The 26,895-nt window shown below is 34.0% G+C and overlaps 3 protein-coding genes across 3 annotated transcripts; 2 read left to right on the top strand and 1 right to left on the bottom strand.

The window, feature by feature from the left end:
• Positions 1-14,192: 14,192 nt before the first annotated feature.
• LOC124368143 lies at positions 14,193-14,915 on the bottom strand. Its single transcript, XM_046825418.1, has one exon. It carries the CDS (start codon positions 14,913-14,915, stop codon positions 14,193-14,195), a length of 723 nt encoding a protein of 240 aa, XP_046681374.1.
• Positions 14,916-20,670: 5,755 nt separating this feature from the next.
• On the top strand, positions 20,671-24,033 carry LOC124368141. Its single transcript, XM_046825417.1, has 3 exons — positions 20,671-21,079; positions 22,137-22,952; positions 23,519-24,033. The coding sequence occupies exons 1-3, from the start codon at positions 20,671-20,673 to the stop codon at positions 24,031-24,033; spliced, it is 1,740 nt and encodes a 579-aa protein (XP_046681373.1).
• Positions 24,034-25,673: 1,640 nt separating this feature from the next.
• On the top strand, positions 25,674-26,475 carry LOC124368140. Its single transcript, XM_046825416.1, has 2 exons — positions 25,674-25,832; positions 26,188-26,475. Exons 1-2 carry the CDS (start codon positions 25,674-25,676, stop codon positions 26,473-26,475), a joined length of 447 nt encoding a protein of 148 aa, XP_046681372.1.
• The last annotated feature ends 420 nt before the right edge of the window (positions 26,476-26,895 follow it).

The raw sequence follows: 26,895 nt of genomic DNA, 5'->3' as shown, positions 1-26,895 counted from the left end.
ATACAACTGTGTCCATATAGCTACATAAACTAGTTAACATTACAGATATTCAGCAGATGCGGGTTTCAGTTTAAATATAAGCATCTCATTGGGTACAGCGAATAAACATTAGTTTTCAAGCAATTACTTCGTTTCAAGTGAAAGGTTTAAATCCTACATGAGGGTTGTACTTCTTTCATATTCACGTGAATAAAACGTGGTAACAAATAAATTACTGTAGTAATTGCTTCGTATTTGTTGACTTTGGTTAGGCCAGACTTAATTTTAAATCAGTTTGCATAATAGGAACGTTCATGTTTGTGAGCTTTGGATGTCACCAATAAGGTCGGGTTTTAAATATAATACTAGAAATATTTCCTTGGCCGGAATAAATTACAATAGTACTAAGTATGCATTTTTGGTCCGAAACAGGCTTCCCAGCTTTGCGTACGTGTATACATGCTTTATAGGGAAATCAGCGAAATCAACTTCCGTTACATAATTACGTACAGACCCGTAATTTATTACATCCTCAGTATGTTTACTGAAAAGATAAGGACTTCAAATTTAGGACTCCTCCAACCTGGAACACAGAATTTCAATAAATACTAAAATAATCTATCGTGAAAAATTAGAGAAATATCAAATTATATCACAGGTACTTATACAAGTTCTTTCCTGAGTCATTATGACTCCAAAACAGTTCAATAAAAATTAAATTTAAAAGGGTTTTGGAAATTAAAATACATTATAGTAATTATCATTGTTATTATGTTAATAATTAAATTTAAAAAAATAGTATGCCCACGACATAGACTGACATAATGTGTAGCTAAAATATCCTACTTCCGTTTCTGAACTGCAAATACCATTCTCTAATGTTGGGAAAAAGCCATGGACATGGAAATAGTGAAACCAAAGAATATTTAAGTTTTAACTAAAATCATTGAAGCTATTCACACAAATATTATGATATATTGGAAAAAAATTCTAATTATTCATAGAGATTTATAGTAACCGTTCGACTCCCTCACTTTATCGTCCCAAGACACTGTCCATGAGACCTAAATCCAAAATGGCTCAGGTGATTAATGTCTTTTATTGTATATGTATTATCTCAGAGATTTTTAGAACACTTATTTCAAAAGGAATTTACCCGAGGTGTCTATCTTCTTAACATGAAATCAAGTGAAAGGCACAGCGTATCAGCTAATATAAAACATCTATCAATGTTACTACTACGTAAATCCATCACGCTATTATATTTTCTACTTGTTTACTTGGTGTTAGCTATAAGTTAGCTTAAAATCAGTCTATTTTTTACATTCCATAAGTGCATATATGCCGGTATGCAAAGTACAAATATACCATCTTGATAATTTTTCTACTCACAGAAAAAAATTTAAGGCTGTATAGTGCTCATAAATAGTGAGAAAAATTCACAGTAGGTCACGAGCAGAGTTTGCTCAAATATGTTACAGCAATTGCACTTGTGGCGAAATAGGGTCACTGAAAACTAAAAGATAAAATATTTATTTAAAACATGTATGTTTAGCGTGTTTACATTACCCATGAGCGCTAGGAGAATTTTAGAAGTTTTAAATTATAAAGTACACAAATAAGATTAGAAAATTATAATAAAATGCTCACTCATATTTAATTATATGTATAGGCAGTAAAAATTATGTAAAGAAAATTTTACCAATCGACGTAAAATATCCGGAATAGTCAGCAATTATTTCTTACTAAATATATAAGACGTTAATGAATATTTATTACGTTAATGAACGAGGCGGAAAACGACAGATGCCGGGCTGGGCCCATCCCTCTACGCTCGTGAATGTGGGGCTTTGGGTGCGTAGTTGCTTCCTTTTTACGCAACTATTTAGCGTTTCTTTCAATGTGAGAGGCTTACCTGAGATTCAATAATACATTTCTGTTCAATATATCATTTTATCTTGACGAGAATATGTGCATATTTTACGAGTTAAAATGTCATATGATTAAACTCCTTCGTTAACAGATTTATGAATTCTGGGATTTTCTCGTTGCCATTATGTGTAGTTACGGAAAAGAATCCCTGTAGCATATAAAAATTAATTTGGCCAGTATACTGAGATATATAACAAAGCTTAATTCTATAAATAAACAAACTATATCATTTCACTTGTTATTCTGTATTTATATAAATTAAGGTCCATGTAAATGTTTTCATTTCTTACCTCAATCTCGCAATATCGTTTGATCAGCCGAACAGACATTCAGCTTTTCAAGCCCTTAACAATATACTTCAATAAAAGAAGCAAATATATGTATTTAAAATATATTACGGAAATTATTTGTTATAACAGAAAAAATATAAGACATTTTCAATTAAATTTCTCAAAATTTAAAATTATTCAACTTTTACTAGCGAAGAATTAACAATAACGTTAAATAAACAAAGTTTTCATTGCTACAACGTAGGGGAAATGACTACAAACTAATTTTACCGTACATAATTAGTTATACTGTGTAAAGGTGTATGGAGACTTCCTCTTTATAATTAATTATTCAACACCAATTGAAACATCACAAACACGGCCATTCCGGCCATATCGCCAGCGGAAATTGCCATTATGACTCCATCCGAAACGTATTATCAATGATTCATCAAATACAGAGTGTTTGTTGTTCACGTCCTACAGTAATACGTTCATAATGACGTCATAGTGACTTAATCTAGTTACTAAGCTACGATGATAGTAACACATCGCTGTGGTACTATCGCTATTAAACAAGTGGGCAACTATGCACATTTTATTATTTAGGCTACTGTATAGTATCGCCAGTAGCGTCTTCTATTTTTTCTATATGTGAATGATAAAACCATATAAAAGCATTGTATTGTGTTATTTTCTATAATCATAGGCTATTAATTAGATTTAGTGTTAATTGTGTAAGCGTCAATCGAGAGGCCGGTAAAATGTCAATATGTCTTTTTGTATGTCTGTCAGTTTGTAAATCTGCCAGTGTGTGTGTCTGTCCGTCTGTCTCTACCTGCCATTGTGTCTATCCGGTTCCCTGTTAATACGATATCGCGTAAACGAACTGACATATAGACTTTAAAGTTTTTATAAAGCTTTAATAATATAGGAGCTACAAATCACATAATTATATTAACAAACAATAATAAATACTCAACAACTAACAAATAAATTAAATATATAACAACAATACTATTATAAAACATAACACAATAAGCAACAAATAGATTTATTCATATTATGAAACAGCTTAGAGTCCGCTATGGTTTGAGGAATCAAAACAAACAAATAAATAAATAACTGTTTTACACACACACACACACACACACACACACACACACACACACACACACACACACACACACACACACACACACACACACACACACACACACACACACACACACACACACACACACACACACACACACACACACACACACACACACACACACACACACACACACACACACACACACACACACACACACACACACACACACACACACACACACACACACACGTATACGCACATGCAGAAAAGGTCTATAAATATATATATATATATATATAAATTCAGATGTAAAATATGAGTTACCCTATCATAATTCTGTAAGTTGTATACATTATCTACCGCAAATCTTTGTAATTGAACCAAAGGTTTTAAAAATACTATCATATGTTACAGAATAGTGAATAATCCTATACCTCAGTGTATCTTCAAACCAAGACAGATTCAATTTTATTTATTTAGTGACGTGAGGAATTTCCTCATTTAACCCTCAACTGGTATGGTGGGGTCTACAGTGACCCCAGGCAGTTTTAGTTCTATTTTAAAACGCGGAAGCGCCACCTGAATGACTCGACACTTTGTGTATTCTCTTACCCTACCCCCTCCTACGCAAAGGCAGTATTGTTCACAGAACCGGTCTTTACACATCCCTGCTGTGAGCGTCTGGGGTCAAGACATACCCCACCATACCAGTTGTGTAACTTTCTTAATCTGTGAATGTAGTTTTATAATAGTACTTGTACGTGGTGAAGTGAATTATTTGTAACTTCTTAGTGTCTGTGACTAATATATATATATATATATCATTATGGAAGATGAAAACCTGTTAAATGACAGTACCGAAATTAACAGACTTCTAGATGATGATGACAATATATTTCTGTTTATTCCAATGCTCCGACTATTCTTGACGACCATACAAGTGATAGTGTAGAAGACATTGCTGAAAATGAATTGCAGCCAGATGAACTGGAATTTACTGGAATTAAGGTGAGAGACATTCAGATTTTGTAAATATTGATTTTGAGGACGATTCAGACCTAGATCCTGATTATGATCCTAGATCTTCTCAAAGATACGATGATGAAGTGGAATCAACTGATTCTGAAGTTGCTAGTGAAAGGGTAATTTGTGTCAGGATTGAGCAAGGTCAAGTACATGGACGTAGACCTGCTGTAAACAGTATGCAGCCTACCGACAATACTAATTACTTCTATAGAAAACACAGAATGAACTGGGCAAAAACACCACCAGCTCAAAGTAGAACGCGTTCTGACAATATTATTACAAAATTACCGGGACTAAAAGGCAATGCTAAGATTACTAAGCCTAAAAGTCCTCTAGCTGCTTGGAAATCACTCTTTGATGATAACATTACTGAGAGTATATTTAGTCATATTACACCAAACGAGAGAATTATAAATATATCGACAAAGTATGGAGATAATGCATTGAATTGCCAATTTACCAAACATATGGACAAAACAGAATTTGAGGCATTCATAGGTATTCTGTACCTTAGTGGAGTTTTCAAGTCAAATCATGAGGATATTGAGTCCTTATTTGCAACAGATGTACCAGGGCGTCATATTTTTCGATGCGTCATGTCATTGAAAAGATTCTTTTTTTTAGCTGTTCGCTTTGATGATAGGAGCACCAGAAATGTAAGACAAACAAATGACAGGCTGTCATACATTTCTGAAGTTTTCAATAGTTTTATACAAAACTGTAAAAAAAACTACTAATGTGGTGAATATCTCACCGTGGATGAGATGCTCATTCCTTTTCGTGGAAAATGTCACTTCAAAGTTTAAAAGAAGAGCAAGTCCGCCTAGTATGGCTTGAAAGTTTTTTGTTTGTGTGATTCAAGAACGCATTATCTTTTGAATGCTTCCGTATATGTAGGGGAAAACAGCGTTGAGAATCCAGAAAAATTGCTCATTCCTACTGCTACTGTTTTGAGCCTTGTTGAACCAGTTACTAATTCAAAAAGGGACGTGACTGCTGACAATTATTTTACTTCCATTGAACTTGTCGATAACTAAAGGGAAAGACAACTAACATACGTTGGAACGATTCGACAAAATAAAAGGGATATACTGGTTGCTTTTAAACCTGACAAAGACCGACCCGTTCAATCATCTGTGTTTGGCTTTACTAGGGACACGACTTTGGTTTCCTATGTACCGAAAAAAACAGACGCGTTACACTGCATTCAACTATGCATAATGATAAGAAAATCAACATAGAAAATGAAAAAAGCCAGAAATTATCGAGTTTTACAAGTTAACGAAAGGAGGTGTCGACTGCTTGGATCAGAAATGTGCTATTTATTCTGTAGGAAGAAGAAGTCGGCGCTGGCCCCAAGTAGTATGGTTTGGTCTCTTGGATTTAGGTGGGGTAAATGTCATTCTATACTCAGTCGACTTACAAATTACCGTGGATCGCAGAAACTTTTTAAAGATTCTAGTACTTGACCTTGTTCAGCCACATCTTCAACGGAGGTCTCAGCTTAAGACATTACCACGTGAATTACAAATGACAGTCCAGAGACTAGCTGAAGCATAACTTGCCCAAGGAGAACGGCCCAGACCTGTTACGCTTCAGCAACAAGAACGCCCAAGATCTCCCGCACAGAATCAACCACAACGAAAGAGGCGCCGATGTAGCATTTTTCCGAGACATAGAGACCAGAAACACCCAACTGAATGCGCAAAATTCTTACGAGCTGTCTGCAAGGCCCACAGCATTGTTCACATCTGCCACACTGTTTACGTGTGCCACAACGGCAGAGACAACTACAAGTAATTTTAAACTAAATGTCTCGTAATATTTTTATGAAAGTTAGCACGTGTTAGTTAATATATATATATATATATATATATATATATATATATATATATATATATATATATAACTCAAAGATGTTTTTTTCCACATTTATAGGCAGTTAAAAATTATGTAGGAAACAATTTTACTATTTTTATTGTAAAATTATTGAGATTTAATTAAATGTGTTTTTTACGTAAACATTTTCACGTATTTTCATTATTTTAATTTTATGTGCTACTTTAAAGTAAAATTTATAAAAGTTGACGTGTTTAACATGGCATTTATTGTGTTAAAGATCGAATGATGTAATAATAAACACAATATATTGCAACTGTCTTTTTATTTTAATTTATTTAAATTGGGATCAGTGGTGACCCCACCATACCGGGAGTGTTACTTTTTTCACCATACCAGTTAATAAAAGGAATAATAATTAATTTGTCTTAATTTTCCAACAAGCCCCCTTACATAACACACCCATTTTAATTTTATATAGAATAATAAGCCTAGATATTTTACTATACCAACCACTTCAATTCTTTCACAAATATAACCATGTAAACACAAATGTTTAGACCTTTATTATAAGATTTGTTCCTACTTTCAACTATGATCAGTGTTTTAAAACACGTAACAACTACATTTCAATAGTTTTAAATACTTAAACTTATTACTTTATTGAAGAAAGTATAACACGTATTTATATTATATAAATTTTAACTACTGAGCGATCTATACATTATTGCTTTTTAAAGTAGACGAATGTTTGAAAGCATTTTTCATTGCAATCCTTTAATATGTCCAATATTATTTGATCATCTAAATGGCTTAAATTCATATAAGGGTCATATAGCTCTTTACCTAATACTGATCTCATCTATACACATTTTAAAATAGAAAACACAAATTTTTTAAAATATAATCATTTTGAAATAATATTTTTTTTTAATTAGATATCATATACATCCACATTGTGAATATTAGTCTTATGGATATACAAACAGAAAATGATAATCGTAAGCTTAGCTAACGTTCATCCAACATAGTATTTAGTACTATCATATTTTAATAATTGCTCAATGATAGGTTTAAAACTAAAATTGATGTTTACCCGGTCTGAGGTATTCTGGATTCGGGGTTCTCTTTGAAAGGCCCAGCGCGACAAAGCCTCCAGTATTGTACTTGTATTGTATGTGTAGAAACAGTCGATGTAAAGCACACGCCTGTAAGCGGGTTGCCTGCGGCTCACAACATTTTCAAGCTCCACTATTACTGTGGGAACTTTGATCATATTCGTACTTTGGGTGCGTTGGATGTTTTGATCAAATCCTTAGAATTCTGCACCACCATACCATATTCAATGTAACTCCTTGCAGATTATAGCTTTGTGTCGTTAAAACATATGTTATCGCTTCTGCTACATTCAGGGAGTAATTTAAAATAAGAAATTTTTAATAGTTTTTTTCTGTAGAAAGTTGGTAATATAATGACTTATTTTAAATAGAATGTAATGAATTATTCACAACAATAATGAACAACACAGTTCGTCCAAACTAATTATAAATTCCCTACAAATTAATACCACAATAAAGTTGATACAAATGATCAAAACCGACTTGTGGCTAAGTTTCGAATAAAGTTTATTAATATGTCACTGTACATTTAAAGATTTTTATAAAACAATTTTTAAATCAATAAATTAAAAACAGTATGTATAAAACTAATGGAATTTATTACAGATAACTGCAGTGAAAATAGCGGGTATGTTTTAATTTGAAAAATGTTTTGACACTTTTTTGAGCTAGCAATGTCTTAGTAACCTCTCAGTTCATATTGCAGCATATAGGCTCTGAGATTCCCGCTCCACGAACGGGCATTTTCATTTGGGCTTCTCCCTCGTGCTGTGTTTTGATAGCCCGATCTCCTATCGAGGTGTCTGACTCCTCCCTCTTCAATTCACTTATCAAGTTTTCTTACAGATGATCCTGTTGAAACACATTTTAAATTTTATATATTTCTGGTAGAAAACTTGTGTTGATGCTTTGTGATAAAAGTAAATTATAGAGAGAATGGGTAGTTATAACCCATTCTCTCTATAATGTTTGCTGTTTATTCTGCCACGCTAATATTTACTTTAAGAATATTTTGATCGTGACCAACCTGACCGGGGCAGTAACGTGAGCACAACATAGCAGTACTGTACAATGTAAAGGAGAAGAAGTAATTACCGATAATCACAGGGTGTTCCTCTTATATTTACTCTCCACAAGCCCAGATTTACATTCAATAAATACAATCAATCTATTCATATTTGCTTAATATTTCAAAGTATTAAAATTGGGTTATTTTTTCTTACGAGTCTACTTTTATTTCTTATTTTTTTACATTTCATCGGTGTCTTTGAGTCTGAAATTATTTTAAAATTTACGCTTTGTAAAAGCCATTTAGTTGCCTACAAACCTAATTCGTTTATACAGGAATAATCACTCAATGGACTAGAAAATGTTAGTCTGTTTGTCTTTCGGACAATATCTAAAGCATGAACTGTCCTATGTACATGAAAATCTGCACGTGAGAAATATAGATATATTTGTCATCTGCAGACTTTCTCCAAATATACCATCCTCATTTCTACAAATATAAGAATAATATCTGTGATATTTCATGTCCTTACATAGAATTTGGCTGAGCGTCAACGGCAGGCATTATTTTATTAATGTTCTCTCCACAGGAAAAATGTAGAGTTGTATTTTGTTTATTTTTATGTGACACTTTACTGCCTACAGAAAGAAATTAAATTTAATTAGATATTAATTGAAATTTTCCATAACTTTAGCGAAGTATGATACGGAAAACATGTTGTTTTGGCAAAATCTTACCTTGTATAAATTCAGTGTTAGAAAGCACATTATAAATTGGTGTTACGAATAGCCATAATGGAAACGGTACAATCTAAAATCCTTGTATTAGACCACTTTTAAACACAACATTTCCACAAGTATTTCATATTTTTATATTTGACATAGTTAGACATATAACGAAATTAACTTGATCAGGTAGAACTTTGGTTATGTATTAAGGAGTCATTCAGTAACCTTTATCGGTTTATTTGTTTATGAACAATATAGAGTTTGTTAAAGGTACTTGTCCCTCAATTGGATTCGGATCATAGTTAGGAAACCGTATAAATCAGGGTGATATCTCGTTACATTATTTAGCAATAAAATATTAAACATATATATATATATATATATATATATATATATATATATATATAATTTCAATAAACATTGAATCGCAAAAAGTACTTGCTCCGCCGGGAGTCGAACCCGGATCTCTCACTTGCCGGGTGAATGTGCTACCATTACACCACAGAGCGCTTACTTTTTCCGATTCAATTATTTTGTATTTGGCCGTATCTGTCACATATGTGTTTAAATAAGCAAACTAACATATGATCGGAAGACCAAACACCTGTCAAACGACTTTTATTTACGTTAAATTGTATAAATGGCAATAGCCTTATTTAATTTCAATAAACATTGAATCGCAAAAAGTACTTGCTCCGCCGGGAGTCGAACCCGGATCTCTCACTTGCCGGGTGAATGTGCTACCATTACACCACAGAGCGCTTACTTTTTCCGATTCAATTATTTTGTATTTGGCCGTATCTGTCACATATGTGTTTAAATAAGCAAACTAACATATGATCGGAAGACCAAACACCTGTCAAACGACTTTTATTTACGTTAAATTGTATAAATGGCAATAGCCTTATTTAATTTCAATAAACATTGAATCGCAAAAAGTACTTGCTCCGCCGGGAGTCGAACCCGGATCTCTCACTTGCCGGGTGAATGTGCTACCATTTTATATATATGTATATACTATATATATACTATAATATATATGTATTATATATATATATATATATAAGATATACGTTTATTTATATTTTATACAATTTATTCACCTGAAGACGGTTTTACCGAAATATAGTGCCAATTAAAAAAAAAATTTAATTTGGACAATTATTTACTACAAATAGTAAATAATATACACACATAATTAAGTTTTACCTTTGACACAACGAAATATTTAACCAAAATTCCCCTTCGATCTATCTTTTTGTCTGTAGCGAAGGTATTACTATATATAAATAAACCAGAAAGGATTATGGAATCATTAGTATCCTAAATGCTAAATTCAGATTTAAATTCCATATGTGGTAGTGATGGATGTATTACTTGACTACTAAACATTGTCATTGCTCTGGTGCTTTTATTTTTACCTATACTACTGCTAGCTACTGAAGTTAGTTTATCTACCTATGAAAACTCTTCTCATGATTTATATAAAGGACTAAAGTTGCAGTTCTACTAAAAGAACCTCGAGTGAAATTATTGGGGAAACTATGATATTTCCTACACGATTCACACAAATATTGATGCATGGACACGAATTGTTTGATCATCTATAGATTCTCATCGCATAAACACAACATTTACATGATACAGGTTCAAGCATTCGCAAGCACATTTCCGTACTGACTCATTTATATAGTATTTTGTATATCATACATGTAACACGTAAAAACTCGACCCAACGCAACGCAAAGAGCCCGTAGTGATAAATGAATCTTGAAGGCAATTTTACGTTATACAAAAATACGGATCTTGGGTTTTCCTGTTGACACCATTGTCAGTTTTTTTGAAGGTAGAATCTCTGCTACTGCTTATGGAATAGTTACTGTTGCAATATTAACATTGATGTATTATAGAAACAAATTTTATTTGTAAAATTCTTTTTGTGTTTTTTTATACTATACTCTATTAACCATCCAGTTTTTCACTTTAATTAGTAAGTATAGAATTGTTTAAATCTGCAACTAATTTATAATCATGTAACTACTTATGATTTTTTTTACTATTTTTTGAAAAAGTCTTAATCGAATAATTTTATATATGTAGTAATATTTATTCATTTTTCAACTGCACTAATCAATAAGAATATATTCGTAGAGCCTTCTCATTACTACCCGCAATAAGTTATAAATTTATATAATCAATTTATAATATGTCATTTTATGTATTAGAAAATAAACTGTTGTAGATTTACTCTAAATTTCATAAATAGACTCCTCTGAGGAATTTTGTCAAAGTCGATGAGGCCATAACTTGTGAAACTATTGTTCCTAATGAAAAATAAAATAATAAATATTGACTATTTGTTATGAACTAGGATTCTAGTCTATAACAAGCAATAGGAACAAGTCTGTGACTTGGTTTAGGGCGTTCTATGAATTAGCATTAGAATCACATAAATAAAGATTGAAAAGATAAAAAGCCAAGTAAAACATGCCTGCCATAAATGATATAATAACAAGAAACGTTGAATTTGTGTTACACCTACGGACAAATAGTACGGAACAGCACTGGCAAGGAACCAAAGTATCCAGTCATCGCTGCGACAACATAAACAGTTACACTGTGGGCGGAAATTATGAATGAGTCTTATAATATCACCCTACAACGTTATGCAGTGTAACAAGATTATTAGTATAACACAATAATAAACTATAAATCGTCTTGGGTGTGGGTTAGCACTGAGTAGATTTGAAAGAAAATATCATATCTGACATTGTCTATGTAACATGTCACATTAAAAGTATAAAATTATATTTTGAGAGTTGATATCTTTCCTCTTCTTCAATTGTAAAAGGTCCCTAGGACAATAAACCTAAAAAATATTTCAAATGACTTACACTGAAAGTTGAAATAACTATAAAGTGATGGCTACTAAAGTACAGCGTGTATCAAAATGAATGACCTGATTTTAAAACTCAATATCTATTGCAAAAAATGTACTACAAAAATAATATTTATTGCAAAATACTCACAAAATCTTAAAGTTTTAGGTATGTTATTAAAAATGGCCACCAGCAGCAGCACGAACAACATCCAGACGATAGCTAAATTCCTCATAAACCTTACACAACGTATCTGCGTTCACAGACTTTATTGCAACAGTTATTCTGTTCTTTAGTTCTTCGATGTCATGAGTTAGAGGGGAAACAAACACTTTTTCTTCACATATCCCCACAAGAAAAAGTCGCATGGGGTTAAGTCTGGTGATCTTGGAGGCCAAGAATGAAGGGCATTGTCTCGAGGTCCCGTGCGCCCTATCCAGCGGTGGGGCAGAGTGTTGTTGAGAAGCTGCCGAAAATTGTTGTGCCAGTGAGGCAAAGCTCCATCCTGTTGGGAAATGAACCTAAAACTTTAATATTTTGTGAGTATTTTGCAATAAATATATTATTTTTGTAGTACATTTTTAGCAATAGATATTGGGTTTTAAAATCAGGTCAATCATTTTGATACACGCTGTATATGAAGTCCAGACTAGTGAGAATGAATCCAAGTGACGTCACTACGTATGATCTAAGAGCACAAACACGTCACCCCCCAATTTGTGAAGATAATAAAACGAGTATATTTTCCAAAATAAATGTAAAAGTTAGAAATTGGTCATTAAAAACAAATAACTAACTGTAGTTAGGGCTCTGCTAAACGAAAATATTTTAAATAATAAATACATCCTTAACAGTTACCTTACATAAGAAAAGGTGTTATACACAATAATGATTATTAAAACAATACTTTTTGTTAGGCTCCATTTCTGTTAATGAAAAGAAATGTGAAAGGTACTTTATAAAATGTTCACTACAATTTTAGTACACATATAAAAATTTATTGTGTAATTTGAGACAACTATTTCATTTATATTAATTAGATGACGGTATTGTTCAAATTAATATTTATTAATTTATTATTTTTATCCTTTTATAAGAGTATAATAAACCGTAAAATTCTTTACAGACTAGAAATTTTATCATCTCAAGTTCCCTGTAATGCATCTATTATCCACACATATAACATCGTAATACATTTTATTAGACATGGTTACGTACGAAATCTCAAAAAGATATATTTTAATAGTAATTTTGTTACAAATTTAAAGTTTGATACAAGCTTAAAACTCGACACAAACCAAAAGTTCAAAATTTAAACGAATTATCTGCAACAAATACCAAAGTTTAGCTTTTACAATATATTTTAAGTAATTTATTATTTTAAATATGAAACCTATAATTTGTTATTAACTAATTAAAAATCAAGATGTTACAGCCGAATATAAAACATCATATGCATCCTTTATATTGACAAGAGCGGCTGATCCCTAGAATGTAAATAGTAATTCCAGTGGCCTGTCTATAACTGTGATTTTCGGAAATTTTGTACAGCTAAAAGGGCTTCAAAATTTAAAAAGATATATTAAACTGTAGTAGTTTGTGTCACCAGATGTATTTTCGTATTCATCCAGTTTAAGTAGCCTTTTAGTAATAATAATCAAAGAAACCTCGATTTATATCACTGAATATAAACCTATTCCACAATTAGGCTCGCTTCACACTACAACGACTGTCGTGAGTCGTGTGTCGTTTACCAGATTCTTGGGAAGAAGAGTATATGGGCCACTTCACACTGAGCCGGCACATGTCGTGGTCGTGTAGCCGACTCACGGCTGTCGTGCAAGTGTCGAGGGAGCCACGACATCCCTCGACTCGGGCCGACTGTCGGTGTCGTTCAAACTACTTGAGGGCGCCGCGATCCACTGAGACTGTTCATACTACTCCAACACGACAGTCTTAAGTCTGCTGCTACCGCTCTTGTTTATCCTAGTTCATTGAGTTGTGTTTGTTTCTTATCATAGACACAATAGATTTAGAGTTACTAATCACAGTGGTGCAAAAGCACCCTGTTATGTGGGATAAGACAATGGGTGATTATAAGGACCGAATTCAGACAAAAAACGCATGGATTGAAGTGTTTAAACAACTAAATGACAACTTCGAAGAGATGGAAGCCAATGAAAAAAACGAATATGGTAAGAGTATTGTTTAATTTACAAAAACAAAAAAAATAAGTTAAAATAGTATACATGTAATTGGCATTTTGCTCTGTTAAAGCGAATACTTGATACACCATACCTTAAATTTTAGATAATTACCATTTTACTGAGCCAACTGGTGTTAAAAAATAGTCTGTCATTATCTTCCTTACGTTGTTTGCCGATAGTCCAGTACGAACAGATTCACTTCTTGGTAAGCTTTCTAGACCTGTTACTGTCAAAGCATCTTCAGTATTGTAACCATTCCGCACAATAACAAAGTTGTGTAAAATGACACAAGCTTTCACAATCTCTGCACAAAATTCAGGATCCAAATTTAAGGGTCTGTGGAAGATCCTCCACTTGTTTGTAAGGATACCAATGTATCTCCGAGCTCTCGAAAGACGGTAGTTGAATACCCTTTTCCCAACAGTCAAATTATGTCCAGAAAATGGGCGTAGAAGATTCTTATGCAACCCAAATGCTTCGTCAGCAACAAAAGCGTATGGTACTTTGGGGTTCTTCGTACCTTGGGGACACTCTTCTTCGGGCAATCCCATTGTACCGTTAAGTAGTGCCTGCCACAAAGAACAATTTTGAAATATTGTAGAGTGACTGTCCTTACCATAGCTTCCAACATATATAAATCTATATTGTGAATCAGCCACAGCCATTAACACAATAGACGAGAATCCTTTGTAGTTGTAATACATAGAGTTACACGGATGCACAATGCGAATATGTTTCCCATCTACAGCTCCTGTGCAATGAGGGAAGTTGGCCCGTTGCGAGAAGTTGTTGGCAATTTCTTTCCAAGTTTCTGTGGTGGGGACTGGCATGCATTCAGATCTTAAAGACCAAAGAGCTGTACACACTTCTTTGACTATTTGACTGATAGTGGAAACACCAAGTCTGTAGCTGTAGTGTAGATCCGTGAATGTACAACCGCTGGCCAAATATCTGAAAAAAAAAACGTGAAAAAATTTGCAAAGTACCTAAAACATTTTTATAACAAATTTTTAATAATAATATTTTGTAATTGTTTTGGGGGTAATGAAACTCTAAAATTCATAGTTGAGGCAATAAACTGTACATAGTGCATATTATAAGTTTGATTTTTGTTTTAGGTAAAGTGGTTATGAAAAAATGAGCCAATCTATGGGATTGTCTTCAACGCAGTGAGAGGAAATAAAAAGCTGCAATGAAGTCAGGCAGTGCAAGACAACCACAAAAAACGTATATTTACAACGACCAACTTCAGTTTTTGAAAAAATATACGCAGCACGTGCTAAGATGACAGTTTATCGGAAAGTGTAATCGACCCACAGCCCAATGACTTCTCCGGAGCTAGTCTTAGCGGTGACGAAGGTAGTGAAACGGAAGTATGTCCTAGAAATAACCAACCAACCAATGAAGAGATCCGACATTTTAGAAAGCCTATCAATGTTACCAAGAAAAAAAGACGACCGGACCCTGTTGAACTTGAACTAATCTCAGCATTAAAAGAAAAGCCCGATAGACATACATAATTTTTTAATGGAATAATCCCCACGCTTGAGACTTTTGATGATGATGATGAGATTGTAGAATTCCAGCTCAGTCTTATGCAACTACTTTCAAACATGAAAACGCAGAAAAAACAAAAAGTCTCTCATTCTATTCTTAGAAAGCAAGTAAGTAAGCCTTCTTCAATACAGGCAGAAAAAGACAAAATTGTTTCTTCTATGAGTCGTAGATATCATGTATTGCAATCTTCATCCGCGGCAAATAATGCGAGTCCTCAACCACATCTGCTACCGACTGCTATGAAAATGTTGGCCAAGTGCTTAGTGCAGTGTCATCTGCTTCTACAGATTTGTCAGATTATACAGACAGCACTATGGATACCTTCAACTTTGATTTATAACAAAATGTATTTGAATGTGTTTCTACTATGTATTTGAACATTGTAAGATCTATTTAACATGTGACATTTTATAGTTATTGTACAAATATTCTATTTTAAACAATAAAGTAATTTTTAACTGTTAAGCTCACGTCATAGTTCTTGGTATTTATTTACACATCTGTGTACGTGTCTATAATTTAATGCATATGACTGAGTTGTTTTTGGCACAGCTTCATAACAGCCCAACTTGCTTTTCATGTTCTGATGGTATGTTTTTCATGTTGATAGTGGCAATTTATCTTGTTTGTATGGAGACATGTGCGTCATTATTGAAATATAAAATCGGGGTTTAACAATTATAACAACGATAATAAAAACAATGTGTATTTTAATTATGACGCCTATGTTAAAAAATTCAAATATTACATTTTTATTGCCACACAGTGTACAAAGAACTTGATGTACAGTTGAATATCAGCCAAATAAATTGAGGTATGGAGGTATGTTAACCACTGTACAGTATTTTATTGAGGTATGGTTAAATCACCTCAAAGAACACTATTGCTCTTACCTGATTGCAACTGCTAACTTTTGTATAGGCTGGATGCAATCTCTAAATGTTGTGTTGCGGCGCTGAATGAAGCCTTTTTCTTTTAAGTGTAGCTCATCAAAACTCTGAATATTAATTCTAAAATAGTTCAAGAAATTGTCACTATCACTTCTCAAGTCCTCAAAAAGTGTAAAAAATGCACCTACTTCATTTCTTCAATTGATTGGGTGTACCCAGTGCAATCTATTTCTTCTCCTCATCTTAATTCGTCTGTATACTACCAAAAAAACACATAAACTTTTTCCGATCCATGATTCTAACTAAACTGAAAAGCACTAGAGAAACTAGAGGGCACTGCGATAACCTTACTGCCAAGAATGTCGTGTCGGGTGACAGTCGGCCTAATGTGAACGGGTTTAATTTTTGTGTCGTTGACAGCAATATGTCGTGTAAACGACCTGTCGTTGTAGTGTGAAGCGAGCCTTACGGGTAATACAAGTAGCTGAGAGAGATCGACGTGTAATATTTACTTATAAATTATAACAAACCTAATTAATAGTCGTGTCATTCTGAGTTCTAGGATATTAAAGAACATTTATCGGAGTTTTTAAAAATGTGTTTTACCACAAAAATGATTTCTTTCGATTTCTTGCAGTTCAATATTTTTCTGGGGAATTATCAATGAAATCTCAATTCATAACAATGAATCCACTTGACAGCTGCTAGAAATAAAATCTTCAAAGATATTAATATAAAATGATTTATTTACAGTCAAATAAAATCGAATTAATAGTCGAGTTACCTAACACAAAGGCACAATGCAAGACTGTAGTGATCAGTGACGTTGTCACAATCATTCTTCACACAGAGTGTTACATTGCACTTCCATGAAATGTTCAGTGAAATAAAGGTTGACTAATTGATGTAACCACAATGTGGACTATGACTGTTTTATTTCCAATTAATTAAATAATGTATTGTGTTATTTCCGATTATTGCTCCAGTAGTTATTTAGTGGTATATGATATGTTCCTGGTAGTTGTGATATACGTCCCTCATCGAAACCACCAATAATGAAATTCGTAAAACATTTAATATAATACTTCATTACTAGAAGCCTTTTCAGTGAGAATGAGGATTTGGTTTTGGTGTCTGTCACGGATAAAAATAGTCACCAGGGTATTAATAGAGATCAGAGATGATTTTAAACTTTTTCCTGTCGTCAGAAAAAACTACTGACAAAACTTGAGCAACAATAAGAAACAAAATATAGAATAGTACCAAATATAATGTTGGCTTGAACATAGAAACAGGATAGGGGGAATATGTTTTTAGGGATCTTCAATGAATTTTCATGTATTTTAATGCTTTTGAATTTGATTTAGGGCAGTAGGGAGAAGTAAGAAAATTGTAAATATAATGTCTTATCTTGGAGGTAGGTCTTGAATGGTGGATGCTATTTAATTAGCTGATATTGATTTTTACATGATTGCTGTTTAATATTTTTTAATGCTGTAAAACTTAATAACAACATATAGTTGTCTTGTAAAAGACGTAGTTACATTACTTCCTCTATTTTATCTTAACATGTTTATAATAAACATTGTATCTTCATGAGTTAGCTAAAGTTTAAATATTGTTATCTTGTCTAACTGTAAATATATTACGCCTACAGAGTAAAAATTTTAAATAAATAGAGTTAATACTTTAATTGTGTAAATTTTCACGGTAATTTCTCTTGAAATTTTTTAAATCCTTAGCAATTCGTTATAAACCTTTAGTGCGACTTTGTCCAATTGATTGAGTATTTCACATTTAAATATTTTTATACTGTTTTAACTTAAATAATTTAATACCCTTAATACTACTTCTGCTCTAAAAAAAGTTTTATTTTTAAAGTGTAGACAATTCATTAAACATGATTTTTTAAATTTTTAATCGAAAATACCTTATCTCTCATTTAGTGTAACATATTAAACAACCTGTTTGAAAACTCATAAAAATATTTTATTTTGGGAATCAGATAATGTTTGAACAAGAACGTCTTTGCTAATTTTATTCTTTCGCCTATATCAGATAATTATTAAATAATACTGGAAGCTAATTTACGTTTTATTTTTGAAATTATATCATTAGAACGCTGTTGTATATTAATTTTAGAATTCATGTTTAATAATCAGTAATCACTGTTCATAAGGTAGTAAAAAAATATATACCGTATGTTAATATATAGGGTTTTATTAATTCTTGTTTACATATTATAGTTTTATATTCATTTTATTTAAAACTTCCTGAAGACGGGGGTATTAAATCCCCCGAAATATAGAAGTGAAAAATAGTTTTTGATTTCTACTATTCAACACAGTGATCGTACTTATGATTTAGATGTGCAATAAGGCTGGGTTTTCAAAAATTCGTCTTTTAAGTGGTTTAATTGTGCATAATTTGCAAACGAATTTTTGGACTCAATTAGCCACTTTGAGCACTCCCAAAGTACCTTTATGGTTATTTCTCGAGTTTAAAAATGTAAAACCTACTAAAATAAACAGTATACTACAGTAAAAGTTAAAGAAATACTTAGGAAAGGCAATATTAGTGTTGTAAAACATCGCTAAAAGTAGCCAAATAAACGTTAGTTGGATAATATTGGCGTGGCTATTTTTTACCATGCAACTTTAAAATATACTACAATAAATAGGAATTCATGGGAAATTTTAGAAAATATGTTAATAAGAATGCTATTTATGTTGACGTAGATCGTTGAATGCTGTCAAATAAAACTTTAGTTGAATACGCTCTATTTGAATGTTGTACTTTTTGCCCTCTGAAAGTAAGCTCATCAGGGTTCTTGGATTTTAATTATGTTGTAAAATATCGATAAGTGTGGCAAAATAAACATGTTCGCCCGATACGCTCTGTTAAAATACGCTACTTTATACCCTCTGAAAATAAATTTGTCTGGGCTCATTGCATTATGAAATTGACATCTCTATTGGAATAAATTAGATTCATTTGATAATATATAAAGTACTAATAAATAAGTCATAGTTATGACTATTTGCTTAAAAAAACCGTCCAATAACAATGCTCTCATTCACGACCTTTACACAGTTTACTATTGATATTTACCTTTCTATAATCTATAAATACTATAAATGCTTAATAAACCTAGTTTTCATAAATGTACCAAATTAAATGCAAGGAAGTCTCATTTTAACAGAGCGGACCTAATCAAAGGTGACTTTTGAACACAACCAGTGGTCTGACGGGGGGGGGGGTGGAGGTACGACAGGATGGCTCAGTGGACAACTCATTCATGGAAGAGCCTTTCCGTGCTGCTCGACTCTGTTATCTAGAGATAACGTCGGTACTGTACCCCCGCCCACCAAGCCGCGGCCGCCGCGCCGCACCGGTCAGGCTACTTGCAGTAACTACTGATAACAGCTCGACAGTGTGCTGCAGTCCTGGGTCCGTGGTCAGTCGAGTCCAGTCTCGTGGTTCAGTCCTGTCGCTGCTCTACAGTTCTATACTCTCTGCTGACTATTATTTATCTGGTTCAGTTTGGAACAATTTTTTCTTCGCATATCATTTCAGGTTGTTGGCTTAATTTCATCATCCGTTAATTAGAGTTTTCCAAACACAGCCGTGTTTTAATTTGTTTCAAGAATATCATTTGGTTTCGTTATACATAATTTTGTTTGTTGTCTTCCTACCTATTTTTATATTATCCCTACTTTTGAGTTTCTTTCCTATTTCTTTTATTCTGCTTTTCTTATTTTTTTTCTTCAGGTTTTCCTTCCTTTTAGTTTCCCCTTCTCTGTGACTTTTTCATTTTTTCAAAGAGAACTACTTTGTTTTTCATTTCGCATTTATTCTATTTTGCACGCTTTCTATTTTTTAACAGTCGAATCGGACTTTTATGTTGGAACACATTGAAGTAGATGGGGTGATGGTACCTCATCGTATTGTGCCTGTGGGTACTGATGGGGCTTGCTTCTTTTATTCCCTGTCATACCACATGTACGGCAACGTCTTCCATGCGCCTCAACCGAGCAAGCGTTGTAGAATACGTTTGTAACAACTGGCAAAGGTTTGAAAATCTCACATTGATGCGGTGTGGCAACATTTATAAAGTGTTGCTGAATACCGAGCTGACATGTCTCTCCATCACACATTTGCCACTCATTGTGAGGTCCAAGCCGCTGCCGAAATATACCCGTACCATCTGGTCGTATATTATAATGGCGAGATAATTATTCAGCCTGATGAGTATGAGCAGGGAAAGCCCATACTTCGATTTAAATGTTCTGGACCCATGATGAGTGCCCACTTTGAACCTCTTTGTCCTCGACATAATCCTGCTGCTTCAACAGCTTTTGCTAACCAGGCCACATGCCCTCCGCTTGGTTCTGAAAACTCAAACGTTATTGAACAAACTGCTCAGGACCAATCTGACGACGATATTCCACTGATGTATTTGTTACAATCTGCTAAACGCGGTTTGATCGTGACGTCCACCGATATAATTTCTTCTTCGTCTTCTGAGATGACAGCAGTTGATTCAGGTATTAGGAAGAAAAGGAGGAAAACTCGACGTTCTAGAGTTAATGATAGAATAAAAAGGCAAAAAAATAGGGAGTCTGTAAGATTGTACAACAAAAGATGTCCTGAAGTGAACAGAGAGACTGTGAGAAAGTACAACATCAAAAATCCCGATATTAACAGAAAGGCTGTGAAAAAATATAACACAAACAATCCTGAAATTAACACAGAAGAAATGTTATAAAATATAATAAAAATAATCCTGAGATTAACAGAGAAGCTGTCAAAAAATACACTACAAATAATCCTAAGATTAACAGAGAAGCTGTCAAAAATACAATAAAAATAATCCCTAAATTAACAGAGAGGGTAAGAAAAAGTACAATAAAAATAACCCTGAAGTCGATAGGGAAGCTGTAAAAACCCATACTGAAAACAACCGTCATGTTCATAGAGGTTCGGTAGCAAGATGTGCAAGCAAACACACTGAAGTAAACCAGGAAGCTGTTTGAAGGTATAATCAGAAGAGGCAGTTGATACCATGGAAATAAAAATCTTTATCTGGGTTTAAATATTATTGATGTGTTGACTATAGTAAAGACAAGGTTGTTTCTCTTGGTCACTACATTGAATGCAAGTAGTGCCACGCAAAAAAGTGGAAAGATGAGAGCCCTGGCTTATGCTGTAGCAATAATAAAGTTCATCTTTCGTCTATTCAACAGCCTCCCGAACCTCTCTATAGTCTTCTTACCAACAACCATCCTCAGTCTCAAAATTTTTTATCAAATATCAGAAAGTATAACAGCTGTTTCCAAATGACGTCATTTGGAGCAAAAGAGGTGCACGAAGGAAATTTTATTTCAGCTTTTAAGGTATAAAGGCAAGTTTACCATAGAATAGGAAGTCTGCTACCTCCCCTCCAACAAAACCCCTCATTTTTACAAATTTACTTTGTTGGGAACGACGAGAAAAAAAAAGAAATTAGGTCCAATCTCTTTAATGTACTTAAGCCTCCGTTGGTTAGTCAACTTAAAAAATTTCTGCATGATAACAGTCCTTATATACGAGATATTAAAACAGCAATAGAAAATGTGCTGGAGGGTCAAGAATTCAAAGTTGTTATTCGTGCAGATAGGAAACCTTCAGGTGAACATAAAGGTCGCTTCAACACGCCAGCAACAAGTGAGGTAGCTATGGTTATTGTTAGCCAGGAGTTTAATAAGAGAGACATAATTCTTTACAGCAGAAACACACAACTGGTGCGGATAAGCGAAACGCATCGATCTTACGACGCTCTCCAATACCCTCTTGTGTTCTGTCGTGGTGAAGACGGTTACTCTATCAACATTCCACAACGTGATCCGACATCTAACGTACCTCTCAAGAAAACTATATCAGCTTCAGATTTTTATGCTTACAAAATAATGGAAAAACAAGGTGATGAAAATTACTTATTGCTGTACCGTAGCCTTTTGAACCAGTATTTGGTAGATACGAGTATGCACGTAAAAATAGAAACGGAAAGGCTGAATTTTATAAGATTTAACCAGTGTAAGCTGAGAGCCGAAATCTATGTCCATCTTAAAGATGCCATGTGTAAGGGGGATAGTAACGCATCAGATATAGGTCAGAGAGTCGTGTTGCCATCTAGTTTTACTGGTAGACCGCGCTATATGCATGAGAGAACGCAGGACGCCATGACATATGTTCGTCACTACGCTCGTCCTGATTTGTTTATCACATTTACGTGTAACCCGAAATGGACTGAGATTGGAGCTGCATTGAAGGACGGTCAAAAACCTCAAGATAGGCATGACATCATAGCCCGAGTGTTCAATTTAAAAGTAAAAAAAAAACTTATTAATCTTTTAACCAAAGGTTCCATTTTTGGCCAGAGTAGGTGTTACATGTATACTGTAGAATGTCAGAAGCGTGGTTTGCCGCATGTGCACATTTTATTGTGGCTGCAAGATAGGATCATGGCCGACCAAACTGACAGTTTTAATGGAAAAGACATTTCTTAGATACTTCCACAATAAATTTATTAAAAATAGCGCTTTCGCCGGTTAAGGCATCATCAGTTTTTACATTGTTTACAGAAAACAACATATGTGTAAAATAGAATAAACATATGGATAAAAAGAATAAAATTTAAAACTAACTGTAAAGACCAAAAACTAATAAATTATAAAATAATTATGTAGAAAAATACGGTTTGCAATTTATAATTTTGGAATGGATTTCTTTTTTTACTAATGGTATTAGTTTTTGGTCTTTACAGTTAGTTTTAAATTTTATTCTTTTTATCCATATGTTTATTTTATTTTACACATATGTTGTTTTCTGTAAACAATGTAAAAACTGATGATGCCTTAACCGGCGAAAGCGCTATTTTTAATAAATTTATTGTGGAAGTATCTAAGAAATGTCTTTTCCATTAAAACCCACCTACTTCCACCAAGGATACAAAGCACAAACTGACAGTGTCATTAGTGCTGAGGTTCCCGATCCTGGAGCTGACCCTGAACTATTTGAAATTGTTAAATCTACAATGATTCACGGCCCTTGTGGAAACTTGAACAGGAACTCGCCTTGCATGGTTAATGGCACATGCTCCAAAAGTTACCCGCGTCCCTTGTGCAAAGAAACACAAACTGCTGACGATGGCTACCCCCAGTACCGCCCTGCTGATGGTAGTTTTACAGGCAACATAAACGGGGTAGACCTAGACAGTCGGTGGGTTGTGCCGTATAATCCTGTTCTGACACGTACCTTTCTAGCACATATTAACGTGGAGCTGTGTAATTATGTCAAGTCTATAAAGTACATTTGCAAATATGTAAACAAGGGCAGTGATCAAGCCGCTTTTGTTTTGGAAAATGAGAGAGATGAAGTGTCCAGTTATGAAGCAGGCCGGTACATCAGTTGTTCTGAAGCGGCATGGCGTATATTTTGCTCCACAATCCATGAGCGATAACCTCCCGTAATGCATTTAGCTGTACACCTTGAAAAGGGTCAGATAATTTATTTTAATCCCTAAAACGCTCAAGAAAAAATAAAAAATCCACCAAAAACCACTCTTCTGGGATATTTTGAACTTTGCAAATCCGACAATTTTGCCATAACCTTAACCTTTAATGAATTACCTGCTTACTAAACCTGGAAAAATAACAAGTTTAGTCGTCGAAAACAAGGTAAAACCATTCCAGGACATCCAGGAGTGAAAAACGATCATGTCCTTGGTCGGGTTTACACTATACACTGTAACAATGTACAATGCTACTATCTTCGCGTTCTTCTTCATGAAGTTAAACGTCCTACGAGCTTCGATGCTCTTAAGAGAGTATCTCTCATTGTTCAGTCTACTTACAAGTCTGCGTGCAGAGCGTTAGGTTTACTTGAAGATGACTATCATTGGGACATTACTTTGGAAGAAGCAGCTGTGTCAGAGTCAATTTAAAAAATAAGAGAATTTTTCGCAGTAATTTTGGTGTTTTGCCAAGTATCGAACCCCTTGGTGCTCTGGGATAAACACAAAGACAGTATGTCAGAGGATTTCAAGAGACGAGTAGAACGTGAAATCACAGCTGTACAACTTGAATCAGACAACGTCTTTTTAAAACAAATGCCTACTCTCACTAGAACACTTGTTGACCTCAATTTCTCACCAAACACTTGAGCAGTTCAGTCTTCCTTCTCCAAGTCCACCTTCCGACAGTTCTACATTAAACCGCGAGCACATAAAAGAACTTAGTTACAACAGTGTGCATTTATCTGAGTTTGTCACCATTCCAAAACTTAACGAAGAGCAGAAAAGCGAGACATTTCCAGCTGTTTACCATCCATCATCTCTCGACAAACTACCTTTACCACAGCGCTATTCCAAGATTGATGAGGATTGGAAATGCAGTCTCTGCAGATCTGGATTTTTTTGGGATGCCCCTGTCATCATTTAAGAGGAGGGCAGCCACTATACTGCATGAGCTTCATTAGTTTATTGTTACATAGCCTGATGTCACTGTTATAAAAAATTATTCTTGTTACTTCTATTATTGTTACATTTATACATAGTCTACTTACGTTTTCCCTTAAGAATATTATATTTTTAATTGATCATTGTTGTTCTTGTTGTTTACTGTTAATTTGTTATTGTTTTAGCTGTTTTGTTGATCTGATTAATTTATAGTTATGATGTGGATGTAATTTTGTTGAATTTATTGATGTAAAGAGCAAATGGTAGTCATCAAGAAACCAAATATTGTAAAAAGGTGTATTGCCGTTCATTTTAATAAATAAATAAAACTGTATATGATAAAGTAATGGTTAGCGTTGAGACAGAAGCTGGAAGACTGTTCTTTCTTGACGCACCAGGTGGTACAGTAAAAACATTTTTAATAAATTTAATTCTGGCCACTGTTAGGAAAGATAATTGCTATTGCCGTCGCTTCATCAGGTATAGCTGCGACTTTGTAGGAAGGAGGGAAGCCAGCTCACTCTGCCTTCAAAATGCCTTTAAACTTAAACCACTCTGAAACCCCACTATGTAATATATCGAAACAAAGCGATATAGCGGAGGTTCTCAAGATGTGTAAACTGATTATTTGGGACGAGTGCACAATGGCCCACAAGAGAGCAATTGAAGCTTTAGATAGGACTCTTCAGGACATCAGATGTAACAGAAAACGTATGGGTGGAGTCACGCTTTTAATGGCTGGAGACTTAAGACAGACTTTGGCTGTTGTACCAAGAGGAACTCGAGCTGATGAAGAAAAGCCTGTGTGAAGAGATCAGTTCTTTGGCCTAAAGTCCAAGTTTGTTCCTTGAAAATCAATTTGATTCATCTTAAAGGCAGTTTAAAGGCAGGCGAGTTTTCAAGTTTACTTTTAGAGATAGGCAATGAAAATTTGCCTGAAGAAAATGACGAAGTCAATATTCCAAAGGATTTGTGTGAAGTAGTATGTGATTTGAAAATATTGATTGAAAATATTTATGCAGATTAAAAAAAAATTTCGAATTAAAAGACTTGCTTTGGTTTAAATAAAGAGCTATCCTTGCACCTAAAAATGACACTGCTGAAAGTAATAATAGCCTATTATTGGAAAAACTGCCATCTGAGATTGTCCATTACCAGTCGGTGGACTCTGTGGTGGAAATAGAAGATGCGGTACACTACCCAGTAGAGTTCGTGCACACGCTTAATCCTCCAGGCATTCCACCACATCATCTTTACCTCAAAGTTGGAGCTCCAATAATGTTCCTTAGGAACCTGGTTCCACCTAAGCTCTGCAACGGAACTAGGCTACAAATAAAAGCGTTGCACAGACACGTTATACAAGCCGTAATATACACTGGATGGGGCCAGGGGGAAGAGGTTTTTTATCCCACCCATTCCCTTAATTCCATCGGATTACCATTTTAAGTTTAAAAGACTACAGTTCTCTGTCAAACTCTGCTTTGATATGACGATAAATAAGTCGCAAGGGCAGTCCTTAAAAATGGCCGTTGTTGATCTAAGGGAAGACTGCTTCTCTCATGGCCAGTTATATGTCGCTTGCTCGCGAGTTAGCTCTGCTGATAGTTTAACTATCATTCAGCCTCGCGTAAAAACAAAGAATGTTGTCTACAAAGAAGAATTGTAAGTTCCGTAAAGCAATCCAAATTATGATTTAATAACTGTTGTGATATAATCCAGTGACTGTTAAAGTATTGAGTTAGGTACAATCAGTACAAGAACATTTAAAAAGGAGGAGTTAAAAACATTGAAGCAAAAGTATTGAGAAAAACGGCGAGTTAATAATATGAAAACTCATATAATTAATTTGCGTTTATAGAACTCCTG

The sequence above is a fragment of the Homalodisca vitripennis genome, chromosome 8, assembly GCF_021130785.1.
Source record: "Homalodisca vitripennis isolate AUS2020 chromosome 8, UT_GWSS_2.1, whole genome shotgun sequence".
NCBI lineage: Eukaryota > Metazoa > Arthropoda > Insecta > Hemiptera > Cicadellidae > Homalodisca > Homalodisca vitripennis.
This window is presented reverse-complemented; position numbering and strand designations above follow the sequence as displayed.